Source organism: Rattus rattus, chromosome 13 (genome assembly GCF_011064425.1).
Source record: "Rattus rattus isolate New Zealand chromosome 13, Rrattus_CSIRO_v1, whole genome shotgun sequence".
NCBI lineage: Eukaryota > Metazoa > Chordata > Mammalia > Rodentia > Muridae > Rattus > Rattus rattus.
The window spans coordinates 26,935,244-26,958,523 of NC_046166.1; the positions used below are offsets into that span (position 1 = coordinate 26,935,244).

Below are 23,280 nucleotides of genomic sequence, written 5' to 3' on the forward strand. Positions count from 1 at the left end.
TCTCTGGTGGAACTTTTGGGATCACTTAAATATACTATCATATCATCTGCAAATAGTGATATTTTGACTTCTTCTTTTCCAATCTGTATCCCTTTGATCTCCTTTTCTTGTCTGATTGCTCTGGCTAGAACTTCAAGAACTATATTGAATAAGTAGGGAGAGAGTGGGCAGCCTTGTCTAGTCCCTGATTTTAGTGGGATTGCTACAAGTTTCTCCCCATTTAGTTTAATGTTAGCTACTGGTTTGCTGTATATGGCTTTTACTATGTTTAGGTATGGGCCTTAAATTCCTATTCTTTTCAGAACTTTTATCATGAAGGGGTGTTGAATTTTGTCAAATGCTTTCTCAGCATCTAATGAAACGATCATGTGGTTTTTATCTTTCAGTTTGTTTATATAGTGGATTACATTGATGGTTTTCTGTATATTAAAGCATCCCTGCATTCCTGGGATGAAGCCTACTTCATCATGGCGGATGATTGCTTTGATGTGCTCTTGGATTCTGTTTGCCATAATTTTATTATGTATTTTTGCGTCGATATTCATAAGGGAAATTGGTTTGAAGTTCTCTTTCTTGGTTGGGTCTTTGTGTGGTTCAGGTATAAGAGTAATTGTGGGTTCATAGAAGGAATTTGGTGGTACTCCATCTGTTTCAATTTTGTTGAGTAATTTGGATAGTATTGGAATGAAGTCTTCTATGAAGATCTGATAGAATTCTGCACTGAACCCATCTGGACCTGGGCTCTTTTTGGTTGGGAGACCTTTAATGACTGCTTGATTTCTTTAGGGGTTATGAGGTTGTTTAAATGGTTTATCTCTTCCCAATTTAATTTCTGTACCTGGTATCTGTCTAGGAAATTGTCCATTTCCTGCAGATTTTCAAGTTTTGTTGAATATAGGCTTTTGTAGTAGGATCTGATGATTTTTTCAATTTCCTCTGATTCTGTAGTTATGTCTCCCTTTTCATTTCTGATTTTGTCAATTTGGACACCCTCTCTGTGTCCTCTCGTTAGTCTGGCTAACAGTTTATCTATCTTGTTGATTTTCTCAAAGAACCAACTTTTGGTTCTGTTGATTCTTTGTATCCTCCTTTTTGTTTCTACTTGGCTCATTTCAGCTCTGAGTTTAATTATTTCCTGCCTTCTACTCCTCCTGGGTGTATTTGCTTTTTGTTCTAGAGCTTTTAGTTGTGCTGTCAAGCTGCTGACATATGCTCTTTCCTGTTTCTTTCTGCAGGCACTCAGCGCTATGAGTTTTCCTCTTAGCACAGCTTTCATTGTGTCCCATAAGTTTGGGTATGTTGTATCTTCATTTTCATTAAATTCTAAAAAGTCTTTAATTTCTTTCTTTATTTCTTCCTTGATCAGGTTATCATTGAGTAGAGCATTGTTCAATTTCCACGTATATGTGGGCATTCTTCCCTTATTGTTATTGAACACCAGCTTTAGCCCGTGGTGGTGTGATAGGAAGCATGGGATTATTATCTATCTTTCTGTATCTATTGAGGCCTGTTATGACCAATTATATGGTCAGTTTTGGAGAAAGTACCATGAGGTGGTGAGAAGAAGGTATATCCTTTTGTTTTAGGATAGAATGTTCTATAAATATCTGTTAAGTCCATTTGGTTCATGACTTCTCTTAGTCTGTCTATGCCTCTGTTTAATTTCTGTTTCCATGATCTCTCCATTGATGAGAGTGTGGTGTTGAAATCTCCTACTATTATTGTGTGAGGTGCAATGTGTGCTTTGAGCTTTAGTAACGTATCTTTTATGTATGTAGGCGGCCTTTTATTTGGAACATAGACATTTAGGCTTGAGAGTTCATCTTGGTGGATTTTTCCTTTGATGAATATGAAGCGTCCTTCCTTATCTTTTTTGATGACTTTTAGTTGAAAATAGATTTTATTCGATATTAGAATGGGTACTCCAGCTTGCTTCTTCAGACCATTTGCTTGGAAAGTTGTTTTCCAGTCTTTCACTCTGAGGTAGTGTCTGTCTTTGTCTCTGAGGTGTGTTTCCTGTAGGCAGCAGAATGCAGGGTCATTGCATACCCAGTTTTTTAATCTATGTCTTTTTATTGGGGAGTTGAGTCCATTGATGTTGAGAGATATTAAGGAATAGTGATTGTTGCTTCCTGTTATTTTCGTGTTTGAATGTGAGATTATGTTTGTGCTTGTCTTTTCTTTGTTTTGCTGCAAAACGATTAGTTTCTTGCTTTGTCTAGGGTGTAGCTTGCCTCCTTGTGTTGGGCATTACCATTTATTATCCTTTGTAGGGCTGGATTTGTAGAAAGATATTGTGTAAATTTGGCTTTGTCATGGAATATCTTGGTTTCTCCATCTATGTTAGTTGAGAGTTTTTCTGGATACAGTAATCTGGGCTGGCATTTGTGTTCTTTTAAGGTCTGGATGACATCTGTCCAGGATCTTCTGGCTTTCATAGTCTCTGGTGAGAAGTCTGGTGTAATTCTGATAGGTCTGCCTTTATATGTTACTTGACCTTTTTCCCTTACCGCTTTTAATATTCTTTCTTTGATTTGTGCATTTGCTGTTTTGACTATTATGTGACAGGAGGAGTGTCTTTTCTGGTCCAATCTTTTTGGAGTTCTGTAGGCTTCTTGTATGTTTATGGGTATGTCTTTCTTTAGATTAGGGAAGTTTTCTTCTATGATTTCGTTGAAGATATTTACTGGTCCTTTGAGTTGGAAGTCTTCACCCTCTTCTATACCTATTATCCTTAGGTTTGATCTTCTCATTGAGTCCTGGATTTCCTGTATGTTTTGGACCAGTAGCTTTTTCCATTTTACATTATCTTTGACCATTGTGCCGATGATTTCTATGGAATCTTCTGCTCCTGAGATTCTCTCTTCTATCTCTTGTATTCTGTTGGTGATGCTTGTATCTACGGCTCCTTGTCTCTTCCTTTAGTTTTCTATATCCAGGGTTGTCTCCCTTTGTGCTTTCTTTATTGTTTCTATTTCTGTTTTCAATTCCTTCACCTGTTTGATTGTGTTTTCCTGTAATTCTTGTATTTCCTTTCCAAGGTCTTCTACTTGTTTACTTGTGTTTTCCTGCATTTCTCTAAGGGAGTTCTTTATGTCTTTCTTAAAGTCCTCCATCATCATGATCAAATGTGATTTTAAATTTAGATCTTACTTTTCTGGTGTGTTTGGATATCAGTGCTTGCTTTGGTTGGAGAATTGGGCTCCAACGATGCCATATCATCTTATTTCTGTTGCTTGGGTTCCTCAGCTTCCCTCTGGCCATCAGGTTGTCTCTGGTGTTACTTGTTTTGCTATTTCTTACAGTGGCTTGACCTTCCTATAGGCCTGTATGTCAGGAGTGCTGTAGACCTTTTTTCCTGTTTTCTTTCAGCCAGTTATGGGAACAGCGTGTTCTGCTCTCAGATGTGTAGTCATTCCTGTCCACTGGCTTTCAGTTGTCCCTGAGGATGGGAACCAGAAGGGCCTCCCCCTACCTCTCCTTGATTTCTGTGCACAGTGGGCCCAGATAGCACTAGGTGTTTTCCTGTAGAGTCAGAAATGTGAGCAAATAGTAGTCTCCTCTGGTTTCCCAGGTGTGTCTGTCCCTCTGAAGGTCTAGCTTTCCCTCCCATGAGATTTGGGTGCAGGGAGCTGTTTGACCAGGTCCTTTCAGATCCGGATGCTGTTTGGACCACAGGGCTCCTGCAGCTTGACTGCTGCAATCTTCCCATGCCAAGAGGCCCTATACACTTTCCTCTTGGACCAAGGATGTGGGCAAAGGTGGGCAGAAGTGGCTGTCTCTCCTCCCCTGCAGTCTCAAAATTGCCCACACTCTGGGCACTCTACTCTCTCTCCCACAGGGTTTGGGAGCAGGGAGCTGTGGGCCAGGATCAGCGAGGTTCGGGCACCAGCTAGAAACTGGAAGTGTCTGGTCCCAGAGGAATTTTTTCCTTTGTGTCTCCTGAGTCCACTAGGCAGGTCACTTGGAACAGAAAAGTTGGTCTTACCTCTGGTCTCAGGCCTGAAGTCTCTCCTTGGGGCTGCCTTTCAGCTGTCCCTTAAGGTGGGAACCAGAGGGTCCTGCCCCTACTTCTACTGGGTCCCTGTGTGCAGAGGTCCCAGATGGTGCTAGGTGTTTTCCTCTAGAGTCAGAAATGTGGGCAGAGAGTAGTCTCCTCTGGTTTTCCAGGCATGTCTGCCCCTCTGAAGGTATAGCTCTCCCTCCCACGAGATTTGGGTGTAGGGAGCTGTTTGACTGGGTCCCTTCAGATCCGGGCACGGTCTTGACCACAGGGCTCCTGCCTCTTGACTGCTGCAATTTTCCTGTGCCCAGAGGCCCTATACAGTTTCCTCTTGGGCCAAGGATGTGGGCAAAGGTGGGCAGAAGTGGCTGTCTCTCCTGACATGCAGTCTCAGGATTATCCACACTTCTGGGCGCTTCTGTTCTCTCTCCCACAGGATTTGGGAGCAGGGCTAAAGTTAACATTTTAGTTTAGGATACAAAGTAATAGGCTACATCACAACATCTTCATAGATGCATAGAATATGTCATAATACTTTTTCTTCACTGATACCTACTATCTCTTGAATTTTAAGGTGATCTAACCCCAATGTGGGTTTCAGTGGGATTGCCATGGTGATTAGTATGAGACAACAGTACAATTTCAAGTTTCCACATTGTGAATATTCAGTTTCCCCAAGCTGTTCTAATGAAGCCACTGACTTTTCCACAAAGTATATTTTTGACAACTTTGTTGAGTTGACTCAATGAATCATATATGTGGAGGCAGGTTTCTAAGTTTTCTGTTCTGTTCTTTTAGCCCATTCATGTATTCCTAGGCCTGTGCCATACTCTTTTCCTTGCTACAGCTTTATAGAATATATTGAAAGCAGGAAGTATAATGCCTTATGCTTTGCTCATACACATGTATATGTGCATGTGCTTGCATGCATACATGTGAGCAGGTGCATGTAAGTATGCATGCATATGGAGGTCAAAATTCAATGTCAAGTGTTTTCTTTCTCAGTTGCTTTCCACAGTATTTGGCAGCTCCCACTGGTGCTGGAGCTCTAATTTATCTAGACTGCCTGACCTATAAGCAGCAGCCATCTTCCTGTTTCTTCCTCCCAGCATTGTGTTTACAAGAGTGTGCCTCCATGTCTCTCCTTTAGATTATGGTTCTAGAAGATCAAATAAAATCCTCTTGCTTGTACTGTAAGCACTTTACCAACTAAGCAATCTCCCAGCCTAGGCTTTTCTCTTTAAACATAAAATTAAGTTGGGTTTCCATATAAACTTTAAGATTAATATTTAGGAAAAATATTATTAATTATTTTATTTGTTTACATCACAAATGCTACCTGCCCGTACTTCCTTGCACAGTTCTTCCCCTACCACCTCCTCTTAACCTCTGAGTGGGTACTTCTCTGGGAATACCCCTCTGGGGCATCAAGTCTCTACAGGATTATTCACATCCTCTCCCACTGGGGCCAGCCAAGGCATCTCTTTTCTACATAAGTGCTGTGTATATTCTTTGATTGATGGCTCTGGGAGCTCTCAAGGGTCTAGGTTAATTGATACTGTTGGTCTTCCTATAGAGTTTCCATCCCCTTCAGTTCCTTCAATCCTTTCCCTAACTCTTCCATAGGGGTCTCTAACCTCAGTCCAGTGCTTGGCTTTAAGTATTGTAAGTATCTGCATCTGTCTCAGTCAGCTGCTGGTAGAGCCTCTCAAGAGGACAGCCATGCTAGACTCCTGTCTGCAAGCATAACAGAGTATTATTAATAGTGTCAGGGATTGGTACCTGCCCATAGTATGGCTCCCAGGTTGGGTCTGTCACTTGTCAGCCATTCCTTCAGCCTCTGCTCCATTTTTGTCTCTGCATTTCTTTTATACAGGAACAATTTTGAGTCCAAAGTTAAGTGGGTTGATGTGCCTGTCCCTCCACTGGGATGAGGGGCTGTTTGACTACCATAGGGTGGTCTCTTCAGGTTTCATAACCCCCCATTGGGCATTTTATCTAAGGTCACCCACATTGAGTCCTGGGAGCCTTCCCCATCCCAGGTCTCTGCGATTTTCCAGAGGCTCCATCCAACCCCTACCCACCCCTGGCAGTTGCATATTTCCATTTATTCTCCTGGCCCTCTGGAGCCTCTCTCCTTCACCCCATCAATTATTTGCAAGCTTTAGATCAATTTGCATATCTTTAATATTTTTAAAAGTATTATTCTAATCTATTAGCATGGAATTCTTTCCATATGTTTGTATCTATTTCAATATCTTCCATATTTTATGCTTTTCACCATAGAGATTCATTCTTTCCTTCACTGAATTTATTGCTACTTGTTTTTATGGCTAACATGACTAGAATTTTCTAGGCTTTTTTTTTTAGCAGAACCTTAACATAAAGAAATGCCCGTGTATGGGGCTGGAGCAATAGCTCAGAAGTTAAAAGGACTTACTGTCATAGAAGAGGATCTAGATCTGAGTCTCAAGACCTTCATGATAGTTCAAAACTATAACTGCAGTCACAGAAGATCCAACACACTTTTTTGTCCTCTGCAGGCACTTGACACACATGTGGAATACATACAAACTTCAAGGTAGACAATTGTACACATAAAATAACTACTAATGGTTATTTTTCCATAACTCTCTCTACTTCTATGCAGTCATATGAATGCATTGGGGTGTGTGTGTGTGTGTGTGTGTGTGTGTGTGTGTGTGTGTGTGTGTGTGTGATTTGTTTAACACGCTATCCTCCAGCTCCATTCTTTATTCCTACCTGTGACATATCCATTACCCAACACTTGATGTACTCTACATCTGGCTTATTGTGAGGAATGCTATAAGCAGCCTAAAGGTACAGATGCCTAACTTTCCAGCAGCTGAATCTGAGAGTGATATGATGAGTTTCTTCTTATTTTCCTTGAGAAAAATCATTTTTTATAATAACTGTACTCATTTACATTTCCACCAAAAATGTACAAGATCCTTTTGTCTGAAATTCTGCAATATTGTATCTTACTTATTCTAGACATTTTAAACATAGCGAATTGGGATGGAATCATATGTCAGTGTAACCCTAATTTGCATTTTCTTAGCTGTTACTGGAGTTGAGTATTTTTTCATGTCCTTGGACACATTCCTTTGATAAATACCCATTGAGGTCATCCATTCCTTTTAAAATGATTGTTTATTTTTCTCTTTGAGGGCTTTTTTAGTTTCTCGTGTATTTTTTATTTTATCCTCTTTTCAGATATATAGTTTACAAGGGTTTTCTCTGTTGGTTGTTTACTATGCAGAACTTTAAAATAAGATATAATCTTGTCAATTTACAGTCTCGTTGCTTGTAGAATTACATCCAAACCTTCTTTGCCTAGAACAACACAGACACTGGCTCTACTTCCATGTATGGTGGTAGGAGTGAACGCTATGCACAGACCTGGGAGACATGGAATGCTTTTCTGCCTTGAACTCACTTTCTCCAGTGTAGAACCCACTTAAGCCTGGGGCATTTTTCTGTGTGTGAAAACTGCCAATTTGGAGGAACCAGCACCATGGGTTAAAGACCTGCTTTTCTCTTACTGTCTGTTTGGAGTTTTTATTTTCTTCTCTGAGTCCAAGGAATCATCACAATTTCTACAATCCTCAAGTATTCTAAGTAGAAACCTTGGCAGCACATAGTTTTTATAGGCTTTCTGAGTAAGCAAATCAAGATACCAGCTTTACCCTTTCACAATGTATCTCTTCTAAACAAGGGTGTAATTGTTTGAATTTAATTTAATTGTTTAATTTAATTGTTGAGAAATTGTTTCTTAAGAAACTGTTCCTGCTACTGTAGAACTAGAGTTTTAAAAAGGTTACTCATTGTCAGAGTCCGGATGTGCAGGGCCAGACGTGCCTGAGGGAGAGCCAGAGATAGGACTTGCCAAACCAGCTATCAGCCCCAAGGACATTGACCATCTGTAGCCACCCCCTCCCCTTCCTTCACCCCCCTGAGTGAGATGAGCCACCCTACCTGCCTGCGGAGCTGCTAGAGAGCATGTACTCCTTGCTGATGTAATTTCGCGCCGAAAGTAACTGTGCACCATTTGAATTGACCAATCATGTGTAACCGCGTGAATGCCCCTAACCTCCCCTATATAAACCTCCGAGTTTGGAGGCTCGGGGTCGATTCCTCTGTCTCCTGTGTGGGATACGTATCGACCCGGGATCTCGCTAATAGGGATCTCGTTAATAAAAGCTACCTCTTGTTGTTACATCAAGACAGCTACTCGTGATTCCTGGGGGCACCCCACCCTGCGATCGGAGCGAGAGACTCGGCTCCCCGTTTAGGGGTACGCTCTTTCACTACATTTCAGATTTAGCTAAAGATTAAAGAAACAGTGTACACCGACACCCAGTAGATTCACCTCAAGGATGTTAGGTATAATTCTGTGCTTTTAAAAAGATTCCAGATGTCAAACAAACAACCTCAGCCTTGTAAAAACCTGGGAGCCAGATTAACTCATGCATATCTATTGAGGTGGATTTTCACTTCCCATCTGATTCCTGAGTACAAGTTGAAACTAACATGATAATACCTTTCACACTGTATAACATTCCATTAGGAGGTGCTAGACTGGATCTGGTTATTCTAAGTGTTTTGGGGTTATAGCATTATTGTAGCATTTAAAGAATCCCCATCAAAATACCAATCCATTTCTTCAAAGAGTTAGACAAAACAATTTGCAAATTCATCTGGAATAACAAAAAACCCAGGATAGCTAAAACTATCCTCAACAATAAAAGGACTTCAGGGGGAATCACTATCCCTGAACTCAAGCAGTATTACAGAACAATAGTGATAAAAACTGCATGGTATTGGTACAGAGACAGACAGATAGACCAATGGAACAGAAATGAAGGCCCAGAAATGAACCCACACACCTATGGGCACTTGATTTCTGACAAAGGAGCCAAAACCATCAAATGGAAAAAAGATAGCATTTTCAGCAAATGGTGCTGGTTCAACTGGAGGTCAACATGCAGAAGAATGCAGATCGATCCATGCTTATCACCCTGTACAAAGCTTAAGTCCAAGTGGATCAAGGACCTCCACATCAAACCAGATACACTCAAACTAATAGAAGAAAATGTGGGGAAGCATCTGGAACACATGGGCACTGGACAAAATTTCCTGAACAAAACACCAATGGCTTATGCTCTAAGATCAAGAATCGACAAATGGGATCTCATAAAACTGCAAAGCTTCTGTAAGGCAAAGGACACTGTGGTTAGGACAAAACGCCAACCAAAAGATTGGGAAAAGATCTTTCCCAATCCTACAACAGATAGAGGCCTTATATCCAAAATATACAAAGAACTCAAGAAGTTAGACCGCAGGGAGGCAAATAACCCTATTAAAAAATGGGGTTCAGAGCTAAACAAGAATTCACAGCTGAGGAATGCCGAATGGCTAAGAAACACCTAAAGAAATGTTCAACATCTTTAGTCATAAGGGAAATGCAAATCAAAACAACCCTGAGATTTCACCTCACACCAGTGAGAATGACTAAGATCAAAAACTCAGGTGACAGCAAATGCTGGCGAGGATGTGGAGAAAGGGGAACACTCCTCCATTGTTGATGGGATTGCAGACTGGTACAACCATTCTGGAAATCAGTCTGGAGGTTCCTCAGAAAATTGGACATTGAACTGCCTGAGGATCCAGCTATACCTCTCTTGGGCATATACCCAAAAGATGCCCCAACATATAAAAAAGACACATGCTCCACTATGTTCATACAGCCTTATTTATAATAGCCAGAAGCTGGAAAGAACCCAGATGCCCTTCAACAGAGGAATGGATACAGAAAATGTGGTATATCTACATAATGGAATATTACTCAGCTATCAAAAACAATGCCTTTATGAAATTCGTAGGCAAATGGATGGTACTGGAAAATATCACCCTGAGTGAGGTAACCCAATCACAGAAAAACACACATGGTATGCACTCACTGATAAGTGGTTATTAGCCAAATGCTTGAATTACCCTAGATGCCTAGAACAAATGAAACTCAAGACGGATGATCAAAATGTGAATGCTTCACTCCTTCTTTAAAAGGAACAAGAATACCCTTGGCAGGGGAGAGAGGAAGATTAAAACAGAGACAGAAGAAACACCGATTCAGAGCCTGCCCCACATTTGGCCCATGCATATACAGCCACACAATTAGAAAAGATGGATGAAGCAAAGAAGTGCAGGCCGACAGGAGCCGGATGTAGATCTCTCCCGAGAGACACAGCCAGAATACAGCAAACACAGAGGCGTATGCCAGCAGCAAACCACTGAATTGAGAATAGGACCCCCGTTTAAGGAATCAGAGAAAGAACTGGAAGAGCTTGAAGGGGCTCAAGACCCCATATGAATAACAATGCCAAGCAACCAGAGCTTCCAGGGACTAAGCCACTACCTAAAGACTAAACATGGACTGACCCTGGACTCTGACCTCATAGGTAGCATTGAATATCCTAGTAAGATCACCAGTGTAAGGGGAAGTCCTGGGTCCCGCTAAGACTGAACCCCCAGTGAACGTGATTGTTGGGGGGAGGGCGGCAATGGGGGGGAGAATGGGGAGGGGAACACCCATAAAGAAGGGGAGAGGGTGGGGTTAGGGGGATGTTGGCCCGGAAACCGGGAAAGGGAGTAACACTCGAAATGTAAATACTCAAGTTAATAAAAAAAAGAATGGAAACACAGGCCAAGAGGTGGTGGTGCAGGTCTTTAATCCCAGCACTTGGAAGAAAGAGGCCAGTGGATCTCTGAGTTCAAGGGCAGCCTTGTCTACACAATGAGTGCCCTCATAGCCAAGGCTACACTAACTCTATCCCTTCAAACAAGAAGAATGGAAACAGTTTAAACTGCACCTCCATCACCAACAACAATGTAGAGATTTCTAACATGGAGCATGAAATGGTAAATCATTTCCAACAACTGGAATTTTTCTGCTTCCCAAATAAATGAACTATAACTGTTTTTAAAGCCACAAAACAAAACATAAAGTTTTAGTGAGATACCTGACTCATAGAAAAACCACATCCTTTGTTTTGAAGTTTAACCTCTGTAAGTTCAAATTGAGAGCGTAACATTCTAGAGCTGAGAATTATTGAGAATTCTAGGCTAAGAACTCAATTAGAGAATGATCCCATCCAAATAATTATATTGAATGAATGGCAGTACGCAAGTGGATTAAGAGAAGAATATATTTCAAACAAATGAAACTAAAGACATCATTATTTCAACAGTCATTTACATGCAACTAAAATGAAGAAAAACATTAGCTACCTGTTTTCTTTTAAAGCATCACAAATACTAAATGAAAACATTCATTTTTTACAAGTAGGTTATTTATCAAGATGTATTGTTTCAATAGCTACCTATCTAAGCAGTGAAATCCCTTTATGTTGATTGAGTACATTATATTACACTTTCAGGATACTACAATCATTTTCTCTATCTTCAAAAACATTTTTACATATTAACAATGAAAATATTTAAAATGCAATACTTTGGGTATCAAGGAACATAAAATCTGTCTTCAAACATACATATATGCAAGACCCTTGTATTTTTTTCATTCAGTTCTCAATAATTTGGAGAAATAAGCGTTTTTTGTCAACTTTTTGAGGAAAACACCAAGTATGTTGGCCAAGGGTGCTTAGAGGCAAACATAAGAAGTTTGATGGCAACTCTGTTCATTCCATTTCATCATGTATGATTGCTTGATCAAGACATAAGAGTAAAAATATGTAATTTACAAAGCTTCTGTAGTGATAGTTTAAGCGGTTTACATAGGTTTTCTTTTCACACTAATTCAAACTTCTCATGAAAAGACTTAGTCAATTGTTCAAATGCTAAAACAACGTTGTCTTCTTCATTTTCACACAGTTCACGCAAGGAGACACTACAAATACAAAAATACAGATAAATAAATTATATATTCAATTAAGTGACATTGAATATTTTTCAAATGGTTGTTCTATAAAGTTATGTTCTATAAAATTAGCAAATTATAAAAAATGCTGGTAAGAAACAAATTTATTAACAAAATAATATTTATACAAAAAATAAGATGGAGTGTCATTTATCAGGGCCATATCAGGGTTATTGAAAGAATTCCATGTACTTTGATCCTTGATCCTTTAGGCAGTACAACACAAATTTCGTTTCTCTACATATTTCATGGAGGCATTTTGTGGTTTTTCTGCTACTGTGTCTAGCATATACTGAAAACTACTGTGGAGAAAGAAAGCTTCCTTTCTTTCTTTAGGTACGAGAGAAAAAATGAAGGTGGGATGTTGTCAGCAGAATAAGAGTCCTCATCTAATTCAGATGACCTCACGTAAATCCCCAGAAACCTGGAATCATGTTAGGCTCCATGGCAAAGGGGAATTACCATCACAGATAAACCCACAGATGATAGTTAATCTTCAGTGGAGGTGATTATCCTGGATTCTCTCCTTAGGACTAATGGAATTCTCAAAGGTGCTCATGGGGTGTGAGGAAGGTTAGGATGGGAGTCAGAGAGGTGAAATGTGGATATTTAATATATAACCTTGGGTTATATCTCTCTATTGAACATTCCTGACCTCCAAGACAGAAGGAAACTTTGACCCAAAAATACAGACAACCTCTAAATTTGGGAAAGATCCAAGGTTTTCCCTTAGAACATCCAGACACCTAATTTTGTCCAGTGAAACACGCTTTGATGTTTGACCTCCAGAATGGTAAGATGATACATTTATATAGGTCCATATCATTGAGTGACAATTCGTTACAGCTGGCCATAGTAGCTGACATCTATGAGGTCCCTGCTAGAGAATTGGAGGCATGAAGACCCTTGGGGCTCTTTGGTCAGCCAGCCCCTCCCAATCATCGAGACCCTGACACAAAAGAAGTAGATAGTGTTCCATAGGAAGGCTCCTGAGGATGTCCTCTGGTCTTCATGTGTACATGCCTACTCATACATGCCCAACTGTACACATACAACTTCTTGTCTTTATGCTTAGGTTTGATTGTTAAAAGGGGGGGTGAACAATTGGGTAGAAATATGAACAAAACAGATATGAGCTAATGCAATAGCCTGAGGGGTGCTGGTCCTGTCTGTGGAATGGCCCCTTCTCCCGGGTACTGGCAAGGCCTCCTTGGAATGAGGATCTTATGACTTATTAGATGAGAGCAGGTCAGAGACTTCTTCATGGTTAGAGACTAGGTAGGGAGAAAGGGAAGGGTTAAAGCAATAGTTCTAGTTTTTATAGCTCGCTTTGGGGAAAAATGGTTTCACTTTTTATGACTTGCTCTTGTCTGGGGAGGAGAGATTCTGCTTTGAATAGATTGCCCCAGAGAGATGGAGGGGCAAGAGAGCAGTGGGCAGAGAAAGACAGAGAGATCTTGACTTTGAGATTGCTTCCAGGCCCTCCAGTTCAATGTTCTCAGCGTGCCTAGTGCCCTGCTTTGGGGCATACATTTCCTGAGTCCCAACCTCTCAAAATCCTTTGTTATTCCTCTGCTTTGTACAATACCAGTGTGGAAGTAGCTATTTATTTTTTGAATGCATGCTGTATTTTTATCTTTAAAAAAATCAAATCAGTAGAAAGAAAATTATCAGGAGAAAAACTGAAAGAGGCACGAACAGGCAATTCGCAAAAGTACAAAGGAAACAAACTGTAAAACACAAATGCCCAGTAAATATCTTTTAAAATGCTAGCTTTGCTGTTGACAAGAGCTTACAGATTAAATTTGCGAGGGGATAATGGTGACACTGTCTCTCATCTACCATTTGGAAAAGATGAAATAAAATCACATTAAAATGAAGAAAAAAAGAAAGAAAGAAAGAAAGAAACTTGTGAACAAGCATGAAGAAAGGGAAAAGAGACCTTTCTATTAATGGGTTCCAGCATTACAAAGGTTGAGAGCCACTGCTATAGATGAACAAAGCTATTCCCTTTTGCTCTCATATGCCTCAAATTAACTATGTATAAAATAACAAATAATAAAACTATATAAAAACAAATAAGTCAGATAAAAATAATAAAATAAATAATAAAGCTCTCTGTATAAAAAAAACATCCGTATAGGTCTGATTCAGCTCTGATCAAGGAAATAAAATAAGGAACTGTTTATAAGGACCCTAATGCTGAAATCTATGGTCACTTGAATACACATGTGACAATAATAAACACTGTTGAAGTGTTCAAATGCATATAGAGACAAGGGGTTAAGATGATAGTCGTTTAACTAGGTGACATATTTGGACAATGAAGCCTTAAGTTTGATATTGTTTTGTGAGCAACTGGCTTTGTTCCAGATCAGAATAGGAAGTGACTATGAATTTACAGTCACACAAACCCTGAAAAAATATTGGCTGTAGCAGGAGACTCCAGAGCAAGCAAATGCTATAAACTGACCTGCTGGCACCTCACAGAGAGTTCTGAAACATCATGTATTTGCTCATTGAGAATATCTGGGACCAAGGATGCTTTGGAATAGTTTTGAGCTATGTGTACTGCCTGAGTCTGAGGTTCTATCTGGATGGAACTTAATGTCAAACATATTTTTGAATTAATTATATTACAGACCATGACCAGCAGGTTGTAGGGATGGCAAACTGAACAGACCTCTGAGAAATTGAAATGCATGGAATGTAACAGACTCAGTGATACTTTTACATACTTGGATCATGGGGGAAACTAATCTCAAAATTTCAAAATGACAATTAAATTTGAGAAAAATATGAAAGTAACATTTAGACATATAACATACCTGATAGATTTAATGGTAAGGTAAAAATCTTTCAACAGATTATATGCATCCCCTCGATGTATCCTGAGTGACAGAAAAAACAGAAATTAATGATACAAAAATTATTTACCATTGATGTTTATATCCACAAATTAAGGCTGATTCAAACATGGTCAAAAACACTGTTGTTGTTGTTGTTGTTGTTGTTGTTATAATGAGTGGCTCACAATTAATCAGACTACTTAGAATAAGTGACTGCTGAGCACTGACACCTGTATGGAATATCTATGTCACCCCAACAAGACTCAGAGAAGATCACAAAAGAGGAGACAGAGAGAATTAAGAGCTAAATGTGAAGCAAGTGCTGTGAAATGCTGTCCTCTGGACCTGATGTGACTCCTGAGTCCACGGCAGCTAAGGCTGCTTGCATGGGGTCTACACAAGGCTGGACCCATTAACATCAGTCAAGGATGAGATGTGGGGTCCTAAGAAACTAGTTCCCAAGGGAGGCAGGGGCCCTATGGGCTGAAAGAGTTATTTTTCTTCAGTATTGTTTTCAGTGTTTGAGTCTGCTGACTTTCAGGAGTTGGCACCACACTCATGTAGACAGCCCTAGTAAAACTTAGTGAGGCTCAAAATGAAAACAACCCAAATTTAAAGACAATGCAAAAATGGGAGGCTGACTTGCTGGGGTTAGGGGATGTAACTAAGAAGACACACAAGAATATGTGGGGGTGGGGATATGGTCTTAATGTGTTAAACACAATTATGAAATTATCAACGTACAACTTTTAAAAACAAACAAAAATATTATCAACTAGTATAATCGCTATTTTAGCCACAATAAGTCAGCCTTAATAAGCAAAAATTTTATAGGTTTCAGAGAACTATCAAAACTTTTTATACCTTAACTTAATAAGGATTGTTGAAATTTTATGTCTACTGCATGTTTAATTCCTTAGCGTATCTGCTGCTAGATGGTGTGTTTAGCACTTACACCAATATCTCCCTACTCTGCTCAGGGATAGTTCCCTGAATATTTCCCTGGGAGTGCATATCTAATATGCTTGGTATGATTAACTATTTCCTAAAATTATCAAGCACAAACATACCTATTGACCTTGTCTAATCGCACAAAGGATGAGTGCTTACAAATGTCAAGGCCTGTGTGTTCAGTGGGAGTTTTCTTCCTTGACTATCTAATTTTTGTGGCCACAACACTGGAGCCTGAGAGTCATTGATGTCAACTGTATGAAGGATGATCTAAATAATGTCTGGTTCTATTTATAATTATAGAAATGGCTTCCCCAGCAACAAGCTTAAACAATGGTCTCATACCCAAATATGTAAACTAGACACTTTAAACTCTGTCAGGCACTAAAAATACCAGGTTGCCATTATATATTTGTGTATATAGTTGTAGATAGATTTGCAATTATATCTAAAATACCAAATGATGCCTAAATAGAACTGTAATGTAAAGATAAATTTGATATATACAAAGACACATTTAGAGTATATATTTAGATGAACTGAGTTGGCCCGAATGCTAAATTTGTGCTGCAAACCTAGAAATAATTGAATAGAATATGTCATCATCTGTGCCATCAGTCTGCAAGTGAAAATGTAATATGCCTGTCAGGACTAGTCTTGAAATTTTCAAGATAGAACATACCTATTGTCCTGGACTAATCCAGTAAGGGATCCATGCTTATAGAAATCAAGTGCATAGGCATTAAGTGGCATTTTTCTTCCTTGACTGTCCAATCTGTGTGGCCACAGCACTGGGGCTTGTGCATGATTGATACAAATTGTGTGTAGAGTGACCTAAAGAAATATAAGTTTTTGGTTATTCACATGGGCAGAGGCTTATGACTTAGAACGTGGAATTATTTGTAGAGAAATTTTAATCCAACAATATATGGCTGATCTGGCAAGGGATTAGATAGGGGAACTTATTCAGCAGTGTGATCCAGTATGCAACATGAACAGGAAAATGGATTTACAGTTGTTCATTATCTGGTAGCCTTCAAATACCCTCTTTGCCTTCTATACAAGTAGAACCTTTAATTCTTAACAAGCCCTGCTTGGATGATGACTGTAAGCAGCTGATGTCAAGTAGCCAGTCTTGAAAGCTGGAATATCAAGAAAGACTAGGCAAAAAAGGCAAATGAAAAACTTTAAAGTCTCCTTAACAATCAGAATGGGATTTCAGGGGGCAGGAGGATTCCCTATCATAAGAGATTATTCAACTGAAAAAAAAAATCTAATGAACTTCAGAATAAACAACCAGAATAAAAAGAGTAGAGAGGAGATAGAACAACAATCAGAATAATGAAGAAAGCAAATCAGTAGTTTTCTATGCCTGTTCATTTTTGCATACTGCCTTGTGTCATCAACAGGAGCTCTGATGCTAAGGGTTAATGATGCTGAAAGATAGCCCAACTACCTTCTAGAGTGGGTTAAGAGTCATGGGTAATAGACTTGAATATTTTAATATCCCCATTTTCTTATGACCCAGAAAACCCACATCCAAGATAAAGTTGCACACATGTAACAGACACCAACCCTGTTTGTAGCAACAAAGAACTAAAGCAGGCAAACATTGACAGAAGCCAGAGTAATGGAGAGTTTTGTGTTATGAACTACTGTGGCACAGGAAAAACGAACTAGAGCTTCACGTCAAAACATGGATGGACCTTACAGGCATAAAACTAAACATAGGAAGAGATACTTTCATGAGACTACAACGAAACATCCCTTCACTTTTGTAGAAATAAAACGCTAGCATAAATCAAAATGTAATCAAAATCATGTGTAAAATGAAAATTTTTGGATGAATTTAAAAACTTAGGTCACTTTAGTGGAATACAAGGAAATGAAATAAAGGAGAGGCTTCTGAGGCCTCAGTTCATGGGTACTCACTATGTGACTACTCTTCATAAGCCATCTAGCAGCATTAGAATGTAGATTCGATTAGATTGTAATTTAATCAGAACTAAACTGTAATAAGTAATATAAGGAAGTGAAATTTATGTAGAGTGAATCATGTCCAGCAAAAACCAGACTATAATCAAGTAACATGAATCTAAATACTGATGCCAGCTGCTTCAAAATGAAGGAGGGAGAGCAAAAAGATGTTTGCTAGAATTCTGTGGTCAGCAAGGGTGAGTAGCAATGTGTTTGTACACACACACCTGGGCACCTTCTAATTGGTGCTGATTTTACAATAACAAGAAACAAACTTTCTAGTCTATCCTCATTGTATTCGTATCCCTCTGAATCCCCATGAAAACTTTACATGTAAAAAGGAAATAAAAGTGATGGTTATATTTTATAAATTCAGTTAATTACATAATAAATGGAAAAGGAATTATTTTGCTCTCCTCTTCTTCCTCCTCCTTCTCTTTTTGAAAAAGGATTGTTGAAACTCTTTACATAATACTTAAATTTCTATCCATCCTCCTGTCTTAGCCTCTCTAGTGCTGGAATTGTAGGCATGAATCATCACGTCCAGCCTGGCAAAGGAAAACTATAATACTTAATAACTATGCTTGCTTTTCAATATACTTAACTACCAATTTCTTGGACATGTCCAATTAGTCACATATAGACATACAAACCAAAAAAAAAAAAGAAAAAGAAAGATAGAAAGAAGGAAAGAAAGAAAGAAAGAGAGAAAGAAAAAGAAATCAAAAGTTTACAAAAATGATTATTTTTCTTTAAATGAAAAGCATAATTTTTTATCTTGTGAATGCTAGCATTTCACAGCTTCTACGGTTGTCTGATAACACACCACACAAACTGGAGCAAAAGGCCCACGGAGGCTGACGAATAAGCATTACTTTTTACTTACATGATTTGGAACTCCTGGACTAAGCAAATCCACATCAAAGTTTCCAGACAAACAAACGAAGGGCGAAACCGCCATCCTTCCTTCCTTGCAGCTCATCAAGTGAGACACAAGTGGTGAATCCTCACATTCTGTACCTGCGAACTCTGAGCAGAATGAGTTGACATACAACCACTTTTATTTTAATTCTTACTATTTTAATTTCTTATTTGCTTGCTTGCTTGTTTCAGATAAAGTCTCTATGCATCCCTAGAGGCCCAGAACTCTCAGTGTTTGCCAGGCTGACCATAGAGATTCCCTGCCTCTGAATACTGGAAATTAAGGCAGGCCCTATCATGCCTGGAAGATTCATTTTTAAATGCAGGCACAGTGTTAAACCTCATGTCCTTGTATAAGAGCTAAACCATGCAAATATGGAAGGCACTGAACCTAGCAGGGTCCACACCATGGAGTAAGATTGAATTGATACATACAGTCGAGACAGTGTGTGATGAAACCATTCATTAAAATAGACAATTAGTGCCAGTGTTACTATTGTAAACTATGTACTATACTTTTGACAGTCAAAAGTTAATTAAACTAGAAAGTTGTCTAAATTAACTCTGACATTTATAACATTTTCCAAACTGAATTGAGATTTGGCCTTAGAATCTTCCCAGGCACTAACCGTACTGAACTTTGCTTAGCTTTCCAGATCAGACAAGATTAAGCATGCATAGGGTGGCTTAAAAATAGACTCAATATGCTACTCTAAGTGTCCACTATCATTAGGTGTGGAAATGGTTATGAGAATACATTCATTATCCATCCCTGTTCATAGAAAACGCCAATGTGGGCCCTAGGGTGTCCCTGAAGCAGACCACGCTCCTGCTCCCACTGCACTTACCCCAAGAGGTACATGCCTATCTTTACCACCTGCTGTTGTCTTGGCCTCTACATTTATAGAGTCTAAGAGAGTACATACTCTACTTCTGTGAATTTCTCCAACTGAGGATATTAGGGTACAGCAAACCACAGACATTTCTCCCCACCTCAAAATGTTATATCTCAGTCACCTGTTTATCCTGTTTATGTTCTCTTAGGAAGCTTCCATCTATTGGTTATGAATAAGAACAACAAAAGCGAAACATTTGGTAATATGTTAAGCCCTCCTTCAGGGTATTTCTGTGCACTGGTGATCTGAAACTAGCCTTTTGAAATGTACTAATACAAAACAATACTCCTCTCTGTCTCCAGTGTCCATTGATAAAGCAAGGTCATGATTAGGGCATCACTTCTCCCAATTCCAGAGGTCAGAAGTGGCAGAGTCAGGGAATCTGACCAAGGTCTACGACAATCAGCAACAAGCCTGCCCTACAAATACTCATAGATTTCCTCTTGTTTCTCTTGTCTTGGAGCCAGACTTCCTCAACTTTCTAGAACTCTCCCAGAGTCAGTGCTGAAAATGGTTTGTAAAGAATAAAACTTGGTTTTAGTTTCATTCTCCACTGTCCTTTAACCACCAACTTCCATTTTTATTAGAAAGAATCCAATTGTTCTCAAGCAGGCTGACTTTGCTACAGTGTCAGCCTTCAGAGGTAAACATGGGAGACATGGAGCTCTACCACTGACCTGAATCCCTAGGACCCACCTGACATGTCCTTGGGCGAGACTCTTATTAAGTTGACTCACAGTAGGACTAAAATATACTTGCCGATTTTTGACAAGGGGAGTTGATACTCCTGTTTCATATCCGCCAATCGGGACACAATTAGCAGAAAGGAAGCAAAGTCCTTTGTCACTTGCATGTTGTACTCAAGCAGGGCATCACTGAAGTCCTGGGGGAGGTCATCAAGGAACACCTAAAAGCCAAAGTTTTCCAGAGCCAGTTGAATACTTTCCATAAAACACTGAATATCTACAGCAATGAAGGCTAAAGACCACATACTATAATTTATTGTTTTCAACAAAGCTGTACTTCTCTTCTTAGTTGAACTAGGGTATAAAAAAAATGATTCTTGTTCTTCTATGCTTGTGTAAAAATAAATACTCTACTCACAACATTTAGTCTGATGCAACTTAATCAAAATGATAGGACGTTTGTAAAAATAGACACATGCCCTCAAATGCCATTGGAATCATGAGTAATTTCAAAGGACCTAGGTAAAGCAGATTTTCAGACAGGGAATCAACAGTGCCTGGTTGAGAAGTTTGGGAACCTTCACTTGTGTTTACTGTACTAACACTGCTAATGACTTTTACCTGGACACATGAAAGTGCTTTGTATCTAATTTTGTTTTGTTTTGTTTCTCCTTTTTTTTTTTTTTTGGTAGTTTTTAATAGTAAACAAGAACCTAAAAGCATGTGCTCACAAAGCACCTTTGTTTAAGACTTCTGTACCTGAAGAGCTGGGAAGAAAAGAAATTCTGCCTCTGTCAGCCATGCCATAAAGGGTCCATCAGGAATATTATGGAGTAATATTCCTTGAAGCATCAAAGAGTGGTAAGGGTGCTATAAATATAATTTCATGCACAAACATGCATGTTTAATTAATTCATATAACTGTTAATATTAATGAACAAATGCACCTCTTGACAAAGCAAGATGAAAATATTAAAATTGAAAAAAAATGTTTCTAAGATTTAGACACTAAGAGTCAAAAGACAATTTCCCAGATTAACTCTGCAACACTTCCTCAGAGACGGGGCACTGTGACATATGATCCTATCACAAGACACACATTCAGCAGTGAGGGTACCATTGGGATTTCAATATATAATTGCCTACATTGTGTGCATATGCACATGAATACTCCTGTGTTCCCCGCCTTATTTTTTGAAGCAAGTTCTCCCACCACACCTGTCACTCTCCCAGTAGGCTCTGCTGCCCTAGCCAGGTCCAAGGAGCCATGCATTTTTGGCTCCCTAGCTCTGGGAATGCAATGCATGCCACTGTGCATATCTTGTCATGTGGGTACTAGGAATCCAAATTCAACTCCTCATGCTTGCATGGCAAGAATTTCACCAAGTCCCTTTTCATTAATGCTACATTTTGATGAAATCAACTAAAACGCTGAATGTGTGTTCATGCTATTTATTCTCAAGGCATGTAAACTTTGAATAGAGATGCTTGGAGTAGCAGATAAATACAATAGTATTTCTGGAAAGAATAGATTAATATATAAAATACATTCATGGTCCCATATCCATAAAATCCAATTGCTTTTGAAACATTTCTGATAGAATCTGTGTACTGTTATTAATTAATTTAGTCAGAAGATTTTTACCTTTGATTGATAAAACTTAGGGTGAACCTCGTGGAACTTGGCTGGAATATATCTTCTTCCAAAAAGATTTGCTAATACTAAAACCAGCTTCTCCATTACATCTTCAGAAAAGCATTTTGAATCTGTTCAAAAGGAAGTCCATGTCATTCATTTATATATATATGGGTTAGGTTAAGTTGTTTGCGTTTAAATTCTTATGTTTACTTCATAGCAACTGTAGACTAACTTTTCCTGCAGCTGCTTCTCTTCTGAGCCTTTGCATTCACACTTATTACCTTCATTAACATCCTTCTCTTTCCAGGTACGAATTACTTCATGCTCAGATTTACATTTTGCTCACTTTGGCCCATCTCCCAGTGAATGACCAAATTTATAACACTGTCTCTGTGTTGGTCAGTGTGCTGTGACCAAGAGACACAATGACCACGGCAACTCTTATAGAAGAAATTGTGGCTGTTTACAGTTTTAGAGGTTTAGTCCAATCCCAAAATGGTAGGGAGCATGGTGACACTCAGGCAGACATGGTGCTGAAGAAGCAGTTAAGAGTTCAACATTTGAATGATCAGGCAACAGGAAGAGGGAGCCCCCGGGCCTGGCTTGAGACTTCAAAGCTCCAAAGCCTGCTCCCAGTGACATACTTCAATAATGATACACCTCCTGAACCCTCTCAAGTAGTGTCACTCCCGAATGACCATGCATTCAAATATACAAGCCTGTGGGAGCCATTCCTATTTAAGTCAGCACATAGATCCTGCTACTGCCACTTGCCAAGCTAATGAGGAGCTGCATCAGATCTATTAGTACATTTACTACATGCTAATCCCAGCAGTATCTTTCCCTTATGGATTCTAGAGAGTGCAATCCCTATAAAGTTCTTCAGGAACAATTTAAAATCCTGCTCACTATTCTTGGGGTCTCCAGCACAATCCATGCTTCACCTTCAGAGGTTCATGTGATGGCCTGGATGAGCCTCTGTGTGGTAACACCCCTGACACATGCCTGGCTTCAAGAGCTCTTCTTAGTCTCGGGGTTCCACAATCTCCTTCTTGTATTCTTGACTTTAAAGCCGAGTTCTACTACCTGCTAGGGCTAGAATGTGGCCCTCTTTTAGAATTATGTCTGTGTTAGCTTCCAACTGCTGTTGGTTCCCTTCACTGCTTAAGTGTGTCTTTAATTCCTTTTCACAAGTTAAAAGCTTGGCAGTGTGGAATATTTCCCAGGGTTCACTGCTCCCTTTATCCCATTTAGCATCAGGCTTTTCTTTAAAGTCTTTATGTCGTTGAGCACTAGACCTAGCTCCATTACACTTCCTGGTGCTCCTTTTCTCCTCAAACTGTTTATTTTGTCTTTCTCTTTGTGAAGCTTGTTCCTTTTCTGTATAGATCTGCAGAA

At 39.3% G+C, this 23,280-nt stretch overlaps 1 protein-coding gene across 1 annotated transcript in view; it reads right to left on the minus strand.

The window, feature by feature from the left end:
• Positions 1-11,214: 11,214 nt before the first annotated feature.
• LOC116914230 (probable ATP-dependent RNA helicase DDX60) overlaps positions 11,215-23,280 on the minus strand; it is a 159,955-nt gene continuing 147,889 nt past the window's right edge. The window contains exons 33-38 of the mRNA XM_032918425.1: positions 21,889-22,010; positions 20,317-20,464; positions 18,627-18,769; positions 16,446-16,597; positions 14,792-14,854; positions 11,215-11,933 (exon numbers count right to left, since the gene is read on the minus strand). Coding sequence (XP_032774316.1) covers positions 11,834-11,933; positions 14,792-14,854; positions 16,446-16,597; positions 18,627-18,769; positions 20,317-20,464; positions 21,889-22,010 — 728 coding nt within the window. The 3' untranslated portion in view covers positions 11,215-11,833. The remainder of the gene's footprint in view (positions 11,934-14,791; positions 14,855-16,445; positions 16,598-18,626; positions 18,770-20,316; positions 20,465-21,888; positions 22,011-23,280) is intronic.